The 16687-nt window shown below is 46.4% G+C and overlaps 1 protein-coding gene across 1 annotated transcript; it reads left to right on the forward strand.

Moving 5' to 3' along the window:
- Window positions 1-12761: 12761 nt before the first annotated feature.
- On the forward strand, window positions 12762-16674 carry iba57 (iron-sulfur cluster assembly factor IBA57). Its single transcript, XM_060875390.1, has 3 exons — window positions 12762-13071; window positions 14735-15096; window positions 15416-16674. Exons 1-3 carry the CDS (start codon window positions 12791-12793, stop codon window positions 15808-15810), a joined length of 1038 nt encoding a protein of 345 aa, XP_060731373.1. The 5' UTR covers window positions 12762-12790; the 3' UTR covers window positions 15811-16674.
- The last annotated feature ends 13 nt before the right edge of the window (window positions 16675-16687 follow it).

A 16687-nucleotide genomic window follows, 5' to 3' on the forward strand; every position in this document is an offset into this window, starting at 1 on the left:
CTGCTAAGTGCACACTGGGTATAGAAAGACTCTGAGGTCAACCCATTCACCAGAGCAGGTGATCTGGATGTAGGCAGGAAGCCTGGATTTGTCCCTCATTGTTTGCAGGGTTGATGAATCTCTAAAGCATGTGACTTTCATACTCTTCTGCCAGTAAGAATGTGGCCTTCATGTAAATCCATGGAAGTTGAGTTCAGTTGGACGTCCCGTATGGGCTGGTGAGGATCTGTGACTCAAACACAAGTGTGTGGTCCAAAGCTGGAGTCTTGAGAGAGTTTCGTGTACAGAGACATCTCACCCCTTTCAGAAAGTCTAGAAACAAGTCATCAGATCCCATCTTAACACTGCCACTGCACAGCAATAGCTGCTACTGACTGTATACTCAGTTCATGTTCACATCAGTCATCAGAATGAAACATTAGGAAACATCTTTTTTATTCTTTCTTTCTTTCTTCTTCTTTCCTTCTTCCTTTATTATTCAAATCACACTGATGTGGATCCTGTGCTGCTCTCACTGGACCCAAGAGTTTGGTCCTGTTACTGTGAAAAAAAGAGATTTCATGTATAAAGCTATAAAGTAGTCATAGTTTGTAGCAATTTGTACTGTACCTAATTTTCTGGCCCATAACTGACGCACGGTTGTTATGCGAAAACGGAGGCGGAAGCCGAAGTAGCCGTAAACAAAGTTTAATGGGCAACAAATACCTGCGACACACGCAGGAATAATCCGGTGGTGCGCTCTGGGGGCGCGGCCCACAATGTCCGGAACTGACGAGAGGCAGTTCGTGAGAGCAAGGGAAAGTGCGCGCTCAGGAGAAGCGCGGCGCTGGGCTGGATTCGGGGGTAAGTACTCCACTCGGCGTAACATCGGAAGCTAGACCAATAATAAAGGACGGGGAGCGTGTGTGACGTGAGTGTATATATAGGCGGTGAAATGAGTGTGTAGATGGGTGTCAGGTGTGTGTGGTTAGTATGCTGGCGAGGAGCTTCTAGTGGGCGGGGCACGCACGGGAGATGTAGCAGCGTGCTCCCTGACATCACCCCCTCTCCCAGGGGCGACACCCGACGCCCCAAAGCCGCGCAGAGGCCTGCCCCTGGCACGGGGCGCTGGGCGGCCAGGGTGCGCGGCGTGGAAGTCCGCCAGCAGCGCAGGGTCCAGCACGTCCTGACGGGCCACCCAGGCACGCTCCTCCGGGCCGTACCCCTCCCAGTCCGCCAGGTATTCGAGGCAACCCCGGCGCCGACGGGAGTCCAGGATGTCATGAACCGCGTAAACCCCGGGCTGGTCTACGATGTCTGGCTGGGCGGGCCCTGTGGGGTCACCTGGGGGGAGAGACACCGGCGAAACACAGGGTTTGAGTAGAGACACATGAAAGGCGGGGTGAATGCGGTACCTGGGGGGCAGCTCCAGCCGGTAGGCCACGTTGCTGATCTGACTGAGCACCTTGAATGGCCCGATGAACCGAGGGCTCAGCTTGCAGCAGGGTAACCTCAGCCTGAGGTCCCTCGTGGACAGCCACACCAGATCCCCTGGGTGATAAAGCGGCGCCTCCAGTCGCCGAGTGTTGGCATGCCGGCGGGTCTCACGGACGGCCCTGCGGAGCTGGGTGTGCGCCGACTCCCAGACCCTGTGGCTCTCCCTGAACCAGTAGTCCACAGAGGGTACGTCGCACGGCTCGTCGGACCACGGGAACAGAGGAGGCTGGAATCCCAACACACACTGGAAGGGGGTGAGGCCCGTGGAGTCCTGGCGGAGCAAGTTTTGGGCGTGCTCGGCCCATGGCAGGAAGCTGCACCAGTCCTCCTGGCTCCGGCTGCAGTAGGTCCGGAGGTACCGGCTTAGCTCCTGGATCTTACGCTCCGCCTGGCCATTGGACTGTGGGTGATAGCCAGAGGAGAGGTTCACTGAAACCCCCAGGAGCTGGAAGAAGGCCCGCCAGACCCTTGAGGTGAACTGGGACCCACGATCCGACACGATCTCCTCCCGGAGGCCAAAGTTCCGGAAGACATGATGGAAGAGAATCTCCGCCGTCTCGAAGGCGGTTGGCAGGCCCTTCAAGGGCACGAGGCGGCAGGCCTTGGAGAACCGATCCACTGCCACCAGGATACAGGTGTTCCCCTCCGACCAGGGCAGGTCGGTAACGAAGTCCACCCCCAAGTGAGACCAGGGACGTTGGGGCACCGGAAGCGGCCTCAGCTTGCCCACTGGCAAGTGGCGGGGGACCTTTGACACGGCGCAGGTGGGGCAGCTTCGGACGTAGTGGGTCACCTCCTGGACCATTCCAGGCCACCAGTAACGGGTCTGCACGAGCTGGACTGTCGGTTTCTCCCCCGGGTGGCCTGATCCTGGTCCTTTATGAACCGACTGGATAAGCCCACGCCGACAGGGGGTGGGGACGTAGACTCGTCCCTCAGGGCAGCCCCTTGGAGTGGGCTCCTGGCGAGTGGCCGCCCGGATCTTCTGGTCAAGGTCCCAGAGGATAGGACCCAGAATGAGTGCGGGGGGAAGGATGGGTTCTGGGTCACTGGGCTCCTCGGGTCCGAACATCCGGGAGAGGGCGTCGGCCTTGCCATTTTGTGCTCCGGCCCGGAACGTGATGTGGAAGAGGAACCGGGTGAAAAAGAGGGCCCAGCGAGCCTGTCTGAAATTGAGCCTCCGGGCCTCCCGCAGGTACTGCAGGTTCTTGTGGTCAGTGACCACCGTAAACGGGTGCTTGGCCCCCTCCAGCCAGTGTCTCCACTCCCCTAGGGCCAGTTTGATGGCCAGGAGCTCCCGGTTGCCGATGTCATAGTTCCGTTCAGCGGCAGAGAGCTTGTGAGAGTAGAAGGCGCAGAGGTGTAGCTGTCGAGGGGTGCCTGACCACTGCGAGAGAGCGGCGCCGACGCCGGTTGAGGATGCATCCACTTCCACCACAAACGGCTTCCGAGGATCCGGGTGACGCAGTATGGGAGCCTGACAGAAGCGCTGGCGGAGCTCGGAAAAGGCCTCCTGGGCCTCTGGGGTCCATCCCAGGGTCTTCACCTTCCCCCGGAGAAGAGACGTGAGGGGAGCGGTGACTTGGCTGTACCCCTTGATGAATCGGCGATAGAAGTTGGCGAAGCCCAGGAACCGCTGGAGCGCCTTGACGGACTCAGGGACCGGCCAGTCCCTTACGGCTTTCACCTTCCCCTCATCCATCTGGATGCCCTCCGCACCGATGACGTACTCCAGGAAGTGGATCTTAGAGCGGTGGAATTCGCACTTGGAGCTGTTGAGGTATAGCCGGTGGGAGCGCAGTACCTCCAGGACATCACGAACGTGCCTCCGGTGCTCCTCCAGGTTCCTTGAGTAGATCAGGATGTCATCATTGTAAACCATGACGTACCTCTGGAGGTATGGCCGAAACACCTCATTCATGAAGCCCTGGAAGACTGCTGGAGAGATGGAGAGCCCGTACGGCATGACCCGGTACTGGTAGTGCCCCGACGGCGTGATGAAGGCGGTCTTCCACTCGTCTCTCCTTCTGATACGCACCAGGTTGTATGCGCTACGGAGGTCGAGCTTTGTGAACACCCTCGCCTCCCTTAGGTACTCCAGCGCAGATGGCACCAGCGGGAGGGGGTAAGGGAGAGGAACGACCTGAGTGTTTAGCTGCCTGTAGTCGATAGGGGCCTGGGACCTGTGCCCGTGAGGGGGCTGAGGCTTCCTCCACCCGAGTGGCCCCCACAGTGGCCCTGTGGTCTCTGGATGGCAGCTGGGTGAGGCAGTGCTCCTTACAGTGAGGGCTCCACTTGAGGATGTCGCAGGGGTCCCAGGAACACCTCGGGGCGTGTTGTTGTAGCCACGGCCTCCCTAGGATCACGCTGACCGTGGAGCTCTCTAGCACCAAGAATCTGATCTCCTCTTGATGAAACAATCCCACCTGCAGCGTGATGATTGGTGAACAGTACTTTACCCAACCCCGGCCCAGTGGACGCCCCTGGATGGTTTGGACCGCTAGGTCCTGGGCGCTCCTCTCTTTGGGGAGCCGTACACGGTCGAGGCAGGCCTGTGAGATGAAGTTCCCTGCTGATCCCGAGTCGACAAGAGAGCGCACACGGAGATAGAGAGAGCGGGGGTTATGAGGGTTATGGTGAGTTTGGATAGAGGCGAGATGTTGGCTGTGAGCTTGACTGTGCTCACCGCTGGACGTGAAGGACGAGCCGGGCATCTCGAGAGGGAGTGGCCTAGCCTCCTGCAATACCGGCATCGTCCAGCTGTTTGGCGGCCATAACTCTCCCTACGGGACAACCCCTGCGTACCCAGCTGCATCGGTTCCGGATCAGGGCCGGAGGCGGGACTCGAAGCGCCGGTGACCTGAGGAGGGGTGTGAGGACACGCCGCCAGTCGTTGTGAGAGCCCAGTGGACCTCCGTATGAACTCCTCCAGCCCCAAAGAGTCGTCGTGTACCGCCATCGCCTGTTGGATCTCCGGGGCTAGGCCCCGCCGAAACACGCTGAGTAGCGCCGTTTCGTTCCAGCCAATGGAGGCAGCCAGGGTGCGGAAACGGAGGCTGTACTCAGTGATACAGTCCCGGCCCTGACGTATCCCGAGTAGTTGGTCGGCCGCAGAGAGGGCCCCGGAAGAGGCGCAGAACACCTCCCTGAAATGCTCGGTGAACGCGGTGTAGGTGGTTGTTATGGGGCTGGCAGCCTCCCACAGCGACTGCGCCCATGCCAGCGCTCTCCCGGAGAGGAGGGAGATGATAAACGCCACCTTAGCACGTTCAGTAGGGAACCGCGGCGGGTGCATCTCTACATAAAGGCTGACCTGGAGCAGGAATCCACGGCATTCAGTGGCTTCTCCCGAGAAGGTGGCCGGAAGCGCCATCGAACTGCCGGTGGGCGCGGGCGGGTTCTGGTGGGCAGCGGCAAACGGGAAAGTGGTTTGGAGGGCGGAGATGAGATCCCGAACCGTATCGGAAGAGGGGTTTGGTTGCGACTGCATTGCGTGATGACGCGGAACTCCTCTTATAATCCCCCTTTTTCCTTTTTATTTTTTATTTATTTATTTATTTATTTATTTTTTTTTCTCTCTTTTCTTTTTTTTGTGTCCCTTTCGGGGGTCCTTTATTCTGTTATGCGAAAACGGAGGCGGAAGCCGAAGTAGCCGTAAACAAAGTTTAATGGGCAACAAATACCTGCGACACACGCAGGAATAATCCGGTGGTGCGCTCTGGGGGCGCGGCCCACAATGTCCGGAACTGACGAGAGGCAGTTCGTGAGAGCAAGGGAAAGTGCGCGCTCAGGAGAAGCGCGGCGCTGGGCTGGATTCGGGGGTAAGTACTCCACTCGGCGTAACATCGGAAGCTAGACCAATAATAAAGGACGGGGAGCGTGTGTGACGTGAGTGTATATATAGGCGGTGAAATGAGTGTGTAGATGGGTGTCAGGTGTGTGTGGTTAGTATGCTGGCGAGGAGCTTCTAGTGGGCGGGGCACTCACGGGAGACGTAGCAGCGTGCTCCCTGACAACGGTTTAGTACAGCAGACGAGGCAAGAGTTTACAAGAGCAGTTACAGTTTCAGGAGAAGAAATGTTTACCTTCAATAACTCCTCTTGTGAATCAGGATCTTCATCTCATTGTACTTGGTCTGTAAACCTTCTCGCTCTTGCTCACACTCTAAAACACACACAGAGCACAAAAGGTGGAAATTTAAGTGTTTAATGTTTAATCAGTCCTCATATTATTACTAATGGGGCTGATTAGTGCAAGGCTTTTATCACTTACATCTGTGAGCTCATCACACTGCAAATGTGTCACAATGAGCTCTTTCCCCAGTTCCTTTACTGTATCACTCAGTATCTCCAACTTTTGTGACAGGTCAGAATTATCCTTCTCCAGCTGAATGATGGTCTTCTTCATATCACTGTTCTGCTCTACCAGCTGAATGATGGTCTCCTTCATCTCATTGTTCTCAGACTGGAGGATGCTGTGAGCCTCTCGCTCCTAAAACACACACACAGCACAAGAGTTTTAAATCGAGAGATTAAAACCTAAAACAGAATAAAATCCTCATGATCTTGATGAAGGAGCTGCTCAACGCAAGGTTTTCTCTCACTTATGTTTATTAGCATATCACACACTCTATTAGTCTCAAAAAGCACGTTCCCAAGTTCCTCAACTGTCTCGTTCAATATCTCCACCTTTTCTGTTAGGTCAGAATTCTCCTTCTCCAGCAGAGTGATGGTCTCTACATCCTTCTGATGTTTCTCCTCAGCTTCAGCTAGAGTGACCTGAGAGAACAACAATTAAAGGTTCCCTTCCACACAAAACCGTTTTTACTTGTATTTTTTGATATGTGTTAGGTCCATATGTGTTTGTGTTGTGTCGGGAATGTGAAAATGAACTGTTACCTCACCGGTCAGCTCTAGCCACTGAAAAGAAATAAGCGGAGAAATCAGGTCAATTAGAAAAGCTGCTCAGTGTGACGTGGAATTGATCGAGCTCATTACTATTCATGAGCTCTCCCACTTGAGACCGCACCCAGAGAAATCGTGTAGCTCAGTGAGTTTCCTATACAGCACGGATGGCTGAATGTCAACGGGCTTGTGCTCTATGCATGGATAGAAGTTCAACAATGCACATGTTGCCCAAGAACCCAGAGTTGAGGATGAAATGACTTCAGTTCATTTTTGGAACAATGCCACAACAGGATCATTCGAATTTAGCTCTCTGTTCAACGCATTTTGAAGAGACAGACTTTGTCAACTTTGGGGAGTACAGCAAAGGCTTCACGAAACGGTTGCGGTTGAAGCCTGGAGCAGTACCATCGCAGCATTCTACGGCCAGTGCCCAGCCCGTAAGTAAAACAATTAACTCAAGGAAATGCTATGTTATACAGATTTAATGCACTCGCTAGCCTAGCAGGTTTTATGTTCATTTGGACAATGCTAGCACTCGCTAGCCAAGCTAAGTTCATCCCATAAAGCTAAAATTAGTTGATAACAGCTGTTGCCAAGCTGTCATGTTATGGACGAAACTGACGCAAAGCATATTTTTGCGAATGATATTATGAAATAAAAAAAGTTTAGAACAATGGTAAATCCTCAGTTGGTTAAAAGCACTGACGTGGGCTTGATGATTCATGAGAAGCTGTTGCAAGTCATGATTACCTCAATGTAAAAACAAAGCTATTCGGCAATTTTGTCGTTCTTACCAAACACAATTAAGATGTAGGCTAGTGAAGAGTAATGATGAATCCCAGAACCATACAACTCAACATATGACCCAGCTAACTCTATGACAGATGTCACAGATGTGACAGATATGACAGAGTCATCAAAGCTCAATGTCAATGTCATATGATTGATCAAACTAACATCATTTTTTCATTCAGTGACAGAACTAGATCTGGCTACAAAGACTCAAAGTTCATTGTTTTTGAGAAAATCCTAATGGAGCTTTTTGAAACCTGCCCCATATGTAAACGGTATAAAATATGTATCTGATGTGAGGCCATGCAGACGCGGTACCTTCTTGGCAGTTGACCGGATTTGTCATCACTGCAATTTTTTTCGACAGTGGAAAAGCCAACCTGTGATTGGGAGCTGCCCCACTGGAAACCTTCAGCTGTCGGCTGCCATATATTTCACTGGCACTTCATTTTTCCAGTTACAAAAGGTATTGTTGTGACCCATTCGATTTTCAATATGTCTTCACCTCTTAACTTGTTACATCTGTTAATACTTTGAACTTGAAAGTTTTTCAAAAGATGCCACGCCAAACCAATCAGAGCTTGTGTTGGAAATGCCTTTTATCTATTGACAAAAAAAAGATGTGTTACTTATACAGTATGAGGTATTTTACTGATAATACCAATACTTTTGTAGGTATTCAATGCCATGCATCTGAAAAGCATTGGACACTCCACATTCAGACGGCATGCTAGAAGCCTGCCGTGATCCACAAATGGCATGCGTTCCAGGAATCTAGTCAAAATTGGTGGAGACATGAGGGCAGACTCACCAGGTAAAGTTCTGTATGAGATGTCATTACATGTCATATGTCACTCTGGCATGTTGAAAAACAATGAAAACAAATATGCAGTGTAGTGCTCATATCATGTTGATATTTGTAGGCCACTCAGCAAAATATGTTAGCTACAGTCTAATGAACCTGGAAAACAACAACATCACTGACATTCAACTTGTGCAGGTTAGTGGTGTAATAGATGTTATATAAATGGGTATTCATGTCACAACACACACCATTCTTGTCTCTCATTTTTTCTGTGGCACTCTCTTTAGCTTTCTCTCTCAATCACACACATACACACATACACACACACACCTCCCCTACAAACGACACTACAATTACACATTAAGTCCCAAACTTTCCCTTGCCTTGGCTAAAACACACTGACAAAGAAAAACAAGCATGGCATCCTTTTGTACAGACACTGATACGTTGAAACATTATCTTTGTTTACCAACCCCATTTGTGTACTAGTCTTCGTGATTTTTGTGTCAAATTACTGCAGCAGAGATGTTAATGGCATATACTTTTTGTCTTGTTTTATGACAAGAGCAATGAGGTTAGCGGGAGTCACAATATGGAAAAAGAGGGGTTAAAAAGAAGTCTTGAGCTTCTTGAATGCAAAGGTGTGGCTATTTAGCACATCGTCACGGATCGTCATCCTCAAATTCAAAAATTTCTTATTATTGTTATTATAGTGCTTTATTATAGTGGTTATAGTTATTATAGTATATATTCTAGTTATTATAGTTATTTTCAATTCAAAATATAATTTGATTATCAACTGTATAATTAAAACACTGCCAAAACTGTAATAGGTTTAAAGTATAGAGTGTTTAGAAGTAAACAACTTATTTTGTTCATCAGATTAATTTTGATACCTTCTATGTTGTTCATCAGGTCTGTTTAAGAAACTGGAAAAAATTGCCAAAGAGAAGGACTGTGCAGTTGTGAAGAAGTGGCAGCGCGGCATCAGGAACCATGTTTATTGGTGTGCAACCTCATCATCCACAGGGACAGAAAAGGTTGCAAAATGGACATCAGTTGTGAACCACATACAAAACAAACACACTCACGACAATCCTGCTTTTCCAAAGTGCCTGCATCCAGTTCGCCAGACAACAGATGATAAGAAATGGTTTCAACCAGGTGTGTACTCCTCCATTGTACATAATGTTGTATAATTAGTTTAGTTTTTATTCAGTTATTAATTTACGATAGGTATTTAGGTTCCAACGCCCTTTTCAAAGTTGAGAAGCTGTTGTCAAATAAGAGGGTCCTTACTGATGTTGGGAAGTTGAGCTCCATGTACCAGACCTCAACATTGGAGGCCTTCCACAATATTGTCATACGCTTCACTCCAAAAAATGTTGTGTTTCCATACATTGGGATGTTGTGCAGGTATGTTTTGTCGTATTAAAGAGATAGTTCACCCAAAAATAAAAATTCTGCCATAATTTACTCACTCTCATGTTGTTACAAACCCATATAAATTGCTTTGTTCTGATGAACACAAAGGAAGATATTTTGAGGAATAAATGTTACCAAACCGTTCGTGGACCCCATTTACTTCCATAGTATTCTTTTTTCCTACTATGGAAGTGAATGGGGAACATGAACGGTTTGGTTACAAACATTTCTCAAAATATCTTCCTTTGTATTCATCAGAACAAAGAAATTTATACAGGTTTGTAACAACATGAGAGTGAGTAAATGATGACAGAATTTAAATTTTTGGGTGAACGACAGTAAACAAAGACATGAATGGATATTAGAGCTTTGATTACCTACAGTATGTAACAATTTGAACATTGACGTAAAGGACCTCATTAAACCATTGCTATGTTATGCCAGAGTTATGTACACAACTACACCCTAGTTACAATTTCAGGCTGTACCTGGCAGCCATGCATTTCAACGAAAATGCTGGCCATACCCAGGCCAGGACAACATCAGGGAAACTAAGATACAAGTTGTTATTTCCTAAGGCCAAAAAGGGAGCACACACCGTGAAGGCAGTGAAAGCACAGGCCACAAACTGTAAGTTCAAAGAATAATTATTATTACAAATGCAAATGCTCTGTACACAGTTATACACAAAATGTACATTTATTTTTGTAGGCTACATCTTCAACATGATAGCATTGCTTTTCGATGACGTGGTGCCCAACAACCAGCCATATGTGGAGGAGTTGCAGAATGTTCCAGTCCCTGATAATCTGGCATCACAATTTGAGCATTCTCGGCTTCTTCAAGGGGAGAATGCTCAAATTGTGCTGCCAGATTATCCTGTGTGGTCAGAAAGACCACACGAACCTTTCTTCCCAAATAGCAACAGCACCAGCTGACAAAAGTTCTGTATGCTAGGTGCCTGCAACGCCTGCCAAAAAGCAGAGGACATTGTCTTTGTAAATATGTTCATTTGAGAGAATTACTACACTGACAGTGATTTTGAACTGTCTAATTTGTTCATTATTTTATACCGCTTATCCGGAAGCCTGTGCCTCTGTCTAATTTGTTTTTGTATAAAATAATAAATATCTGTTTGTTCAAAATGTTGTTACAGCTTTGTATGTGTAATATTAGCATGGTATACATTATATTATGCTTATTTAATCTGAGACTTACTTTTCATAACCCCTGACTCGCAAAGGGCCATAGTCTGCTCTGTATACGTTCATGGAATTTTGCAGAGAATAAATGTTTAGGCAAACAGGTTCCAGCCCTGGGTGGAGAGTCATACATTGTATGGGGGGAGTAGTTTCTCCAATTCTTCTTGCTACCTGTACAGTCAGATCTTGGTGTAATGACAATCGGCTTGCAATAGATCTAAAAAGTAGCCTTATCACCCAAAGCAGCATTTTTGTCTATATTACCGGTGGTGTTTCCCTGCAGCACACATTTTCTACTTCTGTGGGCATTCTGACACAATTCCTGCACTGCATAGTTTAAAATTCTGTAAAGAGGTTCAGTAACTTGAGGATTTTATTCTGAGATAGTTCTGTATCCATCCACTATCTGAGTCAAATGACTACAGAAAGAAATGAGCTCCAAATTATTCACCCTGATAAAATAGTCCTGAACAAGGAAAGTCGATTTATGCAGAACTGAAGCATCATTTACAAACTAAATAAAGAATTAATATTTGGTCTGAACAGCTTGTGCTGCAAAACAGTTTTTGAAGGAACTCACCAGCTACTTTGTTGCAAACATCTTGGAGATATAACCACAGATCTTCTGTGGATGAAGACTGACTCAGATCCTTCTATCTCTTCATGCAATCTAGACAGTTGAGAACAGGGCTCTGTGGGGACAAACCATCACTTCCAGGTCTCCTGGATCTTCTCTATGCTGAAGATAATTCTTAAGGACATTGGCTGTATGTTCAGGGTTGTTGTACTGCTACAGAATAAATTTGTGGCCAGTCAGACGCCTCCGTGATGGTACTGCATGATGGATAAGTATCTGTCTGTATTTCTCAGCATTGAGGACACCTTTAATCCAAACCAGATGTCCAACATCTGCAGAAATGCAGCCCTAAACCTGAAAGAAACCTCCAGTATGCTTAACCGCTGAAGAGTCTCATTATGGTTCTTCTCTCCATCCTTTCAGTGAACAACCTGCCTCCTGCTACAGCCAAATATTTTACATGTCAACTCATTAGTCCAGAGACCTGCTGCTGTTTTCCTGAAGTCCAGTTCTTATGTTTTCTTTCAAAGATGAGTCTCAAGCCTTGTTTTCAGGTCAGAGTTCCTCCATGAAGACCACTTCTGTCCAGACTTCTCCACACAGTACAGTAGTACACCCATCTACTGTACTGTGTGGAGAAGTCTGGACAGAAGACCACTTCTGTATGTTAATTTAAAAAAAGGGCATAATATGACATATTTGGTCTTCGTGATCACATTGTTGAGACTCAAGATGGCATAGACAACCATCACTTTAGCTTAATTTCACTGGTTGTCTGTGCCTTTCATAAGTTGAGACAACACCCTGTCGCAAAGGTTCATACTCTGAAACTGCAGAGCAAAAGTGTCAGGAAGACACTGTGTAAGGTTGTGTTGTTGTTTCTGGGCCACCAAACACTTAGTTTTAAATGGTTAACTCAGCTGACTGTCCTGGAAGGATGTCAGTTAGCTTGGCAGTTCAGCCTCAAAGTCACTTTAAAAGTCACTCAAAGTGACTTTAGTACATATTTAATGTAGCAAAAGTATTGCGGGACAGGAATAAAGATTGGACGGTCTTTGGCACCTCAACTGTCTAACTTTCACATTATGTTCCTCTCAAATTTGTGTATCATATTTAATAAACCAATACAATTTAAATGTTTAACATGTATAGTCACACCATTATAGCAGTGTTACATGCAGTAGGCTATAAGGTAAGTAGTGATTGTTTATATGAAGTTTACTCAAGTGGAAGAATGTAAGTAATAAACTTACACCTACTAGCACTATGTATTATATTGTGAAAAAGTAGATTATCTTAATATCAAAACCTGTTCTCTGGACTTAATGATAAATACATGTCTGACTGTTGGAACGAACGAAAAAAAAACTAGAAAATGGCATTCATGACGATTTATGGTGATTTTATTTCTTTGCCTACATTGACGCTAATGCATTAAGAGAATGGGGTCCCCTGTACCAAGATGGCGGCTCTATTGACGCATTCGTTCCAATGTACTGCCGTAACCAAGGCGACATCTAGTGTACATATCTATGACTGCGCGTCAGGAGTGTCGCGCATGCGCAGTGTGAGTGTGTGTGTTTCCGTGTCAGTCCCAGCGGTGTTTATGAACATGGCGACGTTATTGCGCGGTGTTTTCAGGGTGTCACGCAGCGCGCGCGCACACGGCGGTGTTATTAGGCGCTATGGCACAGGAGAGATGTTATGGACATGTCACACACTCACACACAGGGATCTGATCAAAGTCCACGGTCAGGACACACACTCCTTCCTGCAGGGTCTCATCACTAATGATATCAGCGCTCTGGAGGACAGTGGACACACTGCTCTGTACACACACCTGCTCAGCGTGCAGGGGAGATCTCTGTATGACGTCATGCTCTACAGGTGAGAGTCACACTAACAGCTGATGGTTTAGAATCAGTAACTTGTTCCACTGCTTCCTTGTTCTGTAGTAACAGCTTTATGAGAACTTCATAAGGCTTCGTAACAGTCAGAGGGACAGAGAAGTTTCTCAGTAACATGACACGTTTAGAGAGAGAGAGAGAGAGAGAGAGAGAGAGACACAGAGAGAGAGAGAGAGAGAGAGAGAGAGAGAGACACAGAGAGAGACAGAGAGAGAGAGAGAGAGACAGAGAGACAGAGAGAGAGAGAGAGGCTGGTGAGGGAATGACTGTTTATAGCTTCTGTAAGGTGAGTAAAGAAAAAGCTCTGCCTTGTTTACACTACAGAAGTAATTAGAAACGGATAAAAAGTATGTTCTTTAATACAGAAAAAAATGATAAATGTTTTTCAAATTGCTGTGGTGATGAGAACCAAACTTTTAACTCTGTTATCACACACACACACACACACTCTCTCTCACACACACACACACACACACACACTTTTCCTAATCTGAATAAACCAGCGAAGTAAACGGGGGTGGAGAGGAGAGATAATGAAGATAATAAAGCTCATCCTGCTCAGTTTAACCATAATGAGGGTAACATTTCTGCAACAGCATTACAGTGTATACAGGACTGGTTTGTTTTCCTTTATCAAGTCAAGTCGAGTAGCTTTTATTGTCATAACAACTATATATAGCTGTTACAGTACACAGTGACACGAGACAACGTTTCTCCAGGATCAGGGTGTTACATAGAACAAAGACAGAGCTATAAGGACTTAGTAAGTGTCCTAGATACATAAAGTGTATCTGTGTAACCTGGCGAAGACAAGACAAGTGCAGGACAAGACAAACAAGACAGTGCAGGACAAGACAGACAAGACAGTGCAGGACAGTACAGGACAAAAAGACAGTGCAAACAAAAAATACAAGACAATACAAAAAAACAGTGCCAGTGTAAATACTGTATGTTCAACAATATTGCGTGTGCAGAAACACTGGAACAAACACAGTATTATAGCAGCAGCAGTTACATGTGATAATGTAAAGTCTTGTGCAAAACAGCAAACGACTGAAATGTGAGACAGTATGTACAAAGAGCAAAAACAGTGTGTAAAACAGCATGTACAGTTTGATGGATGTATATCAGAAGTGTGTGTATTTGGTGTAGGTCTGCAGCATGTCTTCCAAGTGTTTTGTTCTTTTTATACCACAGCGGTTACATTTTTATTAATAACAGAACAGGAGTCATACTTTTGTTATTGTATTTAATTGCATTCCTTCATCTGTACAGTTCCTGTTGTCACTTATGTTATAGCAGCTGTAAACACCTCAGTCTCTCTTTATTCTCTCTCAGGTTAATAAGAGAAAAATAAATCTCAGCTTGTCATGTTACTGAGAAACCACAAAGTAGTGAAGTCATTTCTGTCCTGAAGGAAAGGTCCAGCTTAACTTCCTGTTGTTTAAATGTCTTTATGTGGATTATGTGCTGTACACACCCCTGTGTGTGAGCTGACAGAGCGGTGGGGTAATATGTGATACGCTTCCCTGTGTAGCTAATACGTTTGTCGTGTTTTGTCCTCGATCCTCAAATCTTACTAATTAGTAGTAAAACTGGTTTAGTGTGACAGACTAATTGTGTAAATCATGTTTGCTCATTAGTCTGAAGGACAGCAGCTATGGCCTGAGCTGCGTCCTCCTCGAGTGCGACAGCTCTGTGGTAAACTCCATCACACGCCACCTGAAGATGTACAAGATCCGCCGGAAGGTGTCGGTGGAGGTGTGTCCGGATCTGTCGCTGTGGGCGTTATTGGGACTGAACACACACCCTGCTGAGGGGTCAGAACCTGAACCTGAACCCGAGCTGAGGAAGAAAGATGATGTGGTGGTAATGGTCAGAGATCCCAGAACCCCTCTGATGGGCTGGAGACTGATAACCAGGAACCAGGAGAAACCCTCAGAAATAATCACTGCCTGTAACCATGGCAGCACTGAGGACTATCATCGCCATCGCTACAAGATCGGTACACTGTGTGTTAATGTATAATGAGAATAACAATGTTGTATGTAGATGAGTACGCTTTAATGTACACTTGTTTATTAATGTACTCAGGTTTAGGACCTTACTTGGGGTTATGATCATACAGACAGGTTTAGGACTAGCGTTAAATTTAGGGCTGTAATCAGGTTTAAGCCCAGACATGGGTTAAAGATAAGTGTAAAGTGTAAAAATGTAACACATGCTATGACCTTCGAGTTATTTGTGATAGCATGTGATCAGTGTGGTGTGTTATGACCTTATGAGTGTTAAGGTGTTGTAAAGGTGTGTGCTGATGTTTGCAGGTGTGCCCGAGGGTGTACAGGACCTCCCTCCAGGTGAAGCTCTGCCTCTGGAGTCCAACCTTGTCTTTCTGAATGGGATTAGCTTCTCTAAAGGCTGCTACATCGGACAGGAGCTCACGGCTCGCACACACTACACGGGCGTGGTCCGTAAACGCCTCATGCCCCTCAGCCTCTCTGTACCTGTGGAGAACCTGCCGATGGGGGGCACAATCGAGGCAGCACAGGGGAAAGTGGCAGGGAAACTAAGGTCTGGGGTCGGGGAGCTCGGGCTGGGCCTCGTTCGGCTCAGTCACGCCAAAGAGAAGCTCACGGTGTCATCCACTCAGGGGGAAGGAGTAACAGTCACAGCGTCAGTGCCAGACTGGTGGCCCAAGGAGTTGAAGGACAAACTATAAACATTACTGCAGTCAACATGAATAACCACGATGATAACAGACGAGCCGCTGAACAGATTCTATTCTGGTGCTAAAAATAACATTTTCTATTTCTAATTTTCTAATGGTGATGATGCTGGACTCGGGTTCAGACTCGGATTTAGGATCAGGTTCACAACCGGACTGTTGGGAACAGATCAGACCCGGTTCTGGACCGGATACACGTTTAGAACCAGGTTTAAATATCAGAAACTTCCTCTTTCTCTCGGTTCTGTGACTAGACAGGGTTTAGAATTGGACACAGATTAAAAGCAGCACATAAAAAAACAAAAAAAAAACAAACAAACAATGAATTGGTTTTGAAGTGAAGTTAAGAACCAGATTCTGAGCTCTGATGTCAGGTTCAGGACTGGATCAGAATCAGAATCAGGGTTATTGGCTAAGTGTGTTGACACACACAAGGAATTTGGTTCCAGCTTTTGTGACTCTCAAAAGAATTTAGAACCTATTAACACTGTCATTAACACGTCCACACTACAGATGAGTAATACATCAAATCACTTCTGAATGTCCTGTTTGATGTTCGAATGTTAAATCTGTTTATTTCAATAAAACGAGTGACGTCATCTCCGGCTTCCTGTTCATGTTTAGAATGAAACAAATCCACAGTTCAGCTAAACTCAGGGTGAAATATGACACATTATTAGATGTTAGAGATGATCTCCTTCTCCTCCGTCACTGAGGGAACATTTATCATACAGTAGGCTTATTATTAACATACCTGGACTTTATTTTTTCACTGAAATGTTTGTGCTACTCAGGTGCCGATACGTTAAGTGTTAAGTTTATTACGTGTTGAATATTAAAGTTTATATATTAAAGTAAGTTTGTTGTGCTC

Source organism: Tachysurus vachellii, chromosome 7 (assembly GCF_030014155.1).
Source record: "Tachysurus vachellii isolate PV-2020 chromosome 7, HZAU_Pvac_v1, whole genome shotgun sequence".
NCBI classification, from domain to species: domain Eukaryota; kingdom Metazoa; phylum Chordata; class Actinopteri; order Siluriformes; family Bagridae; genus Tachysurus; species Tachysurus vachellii.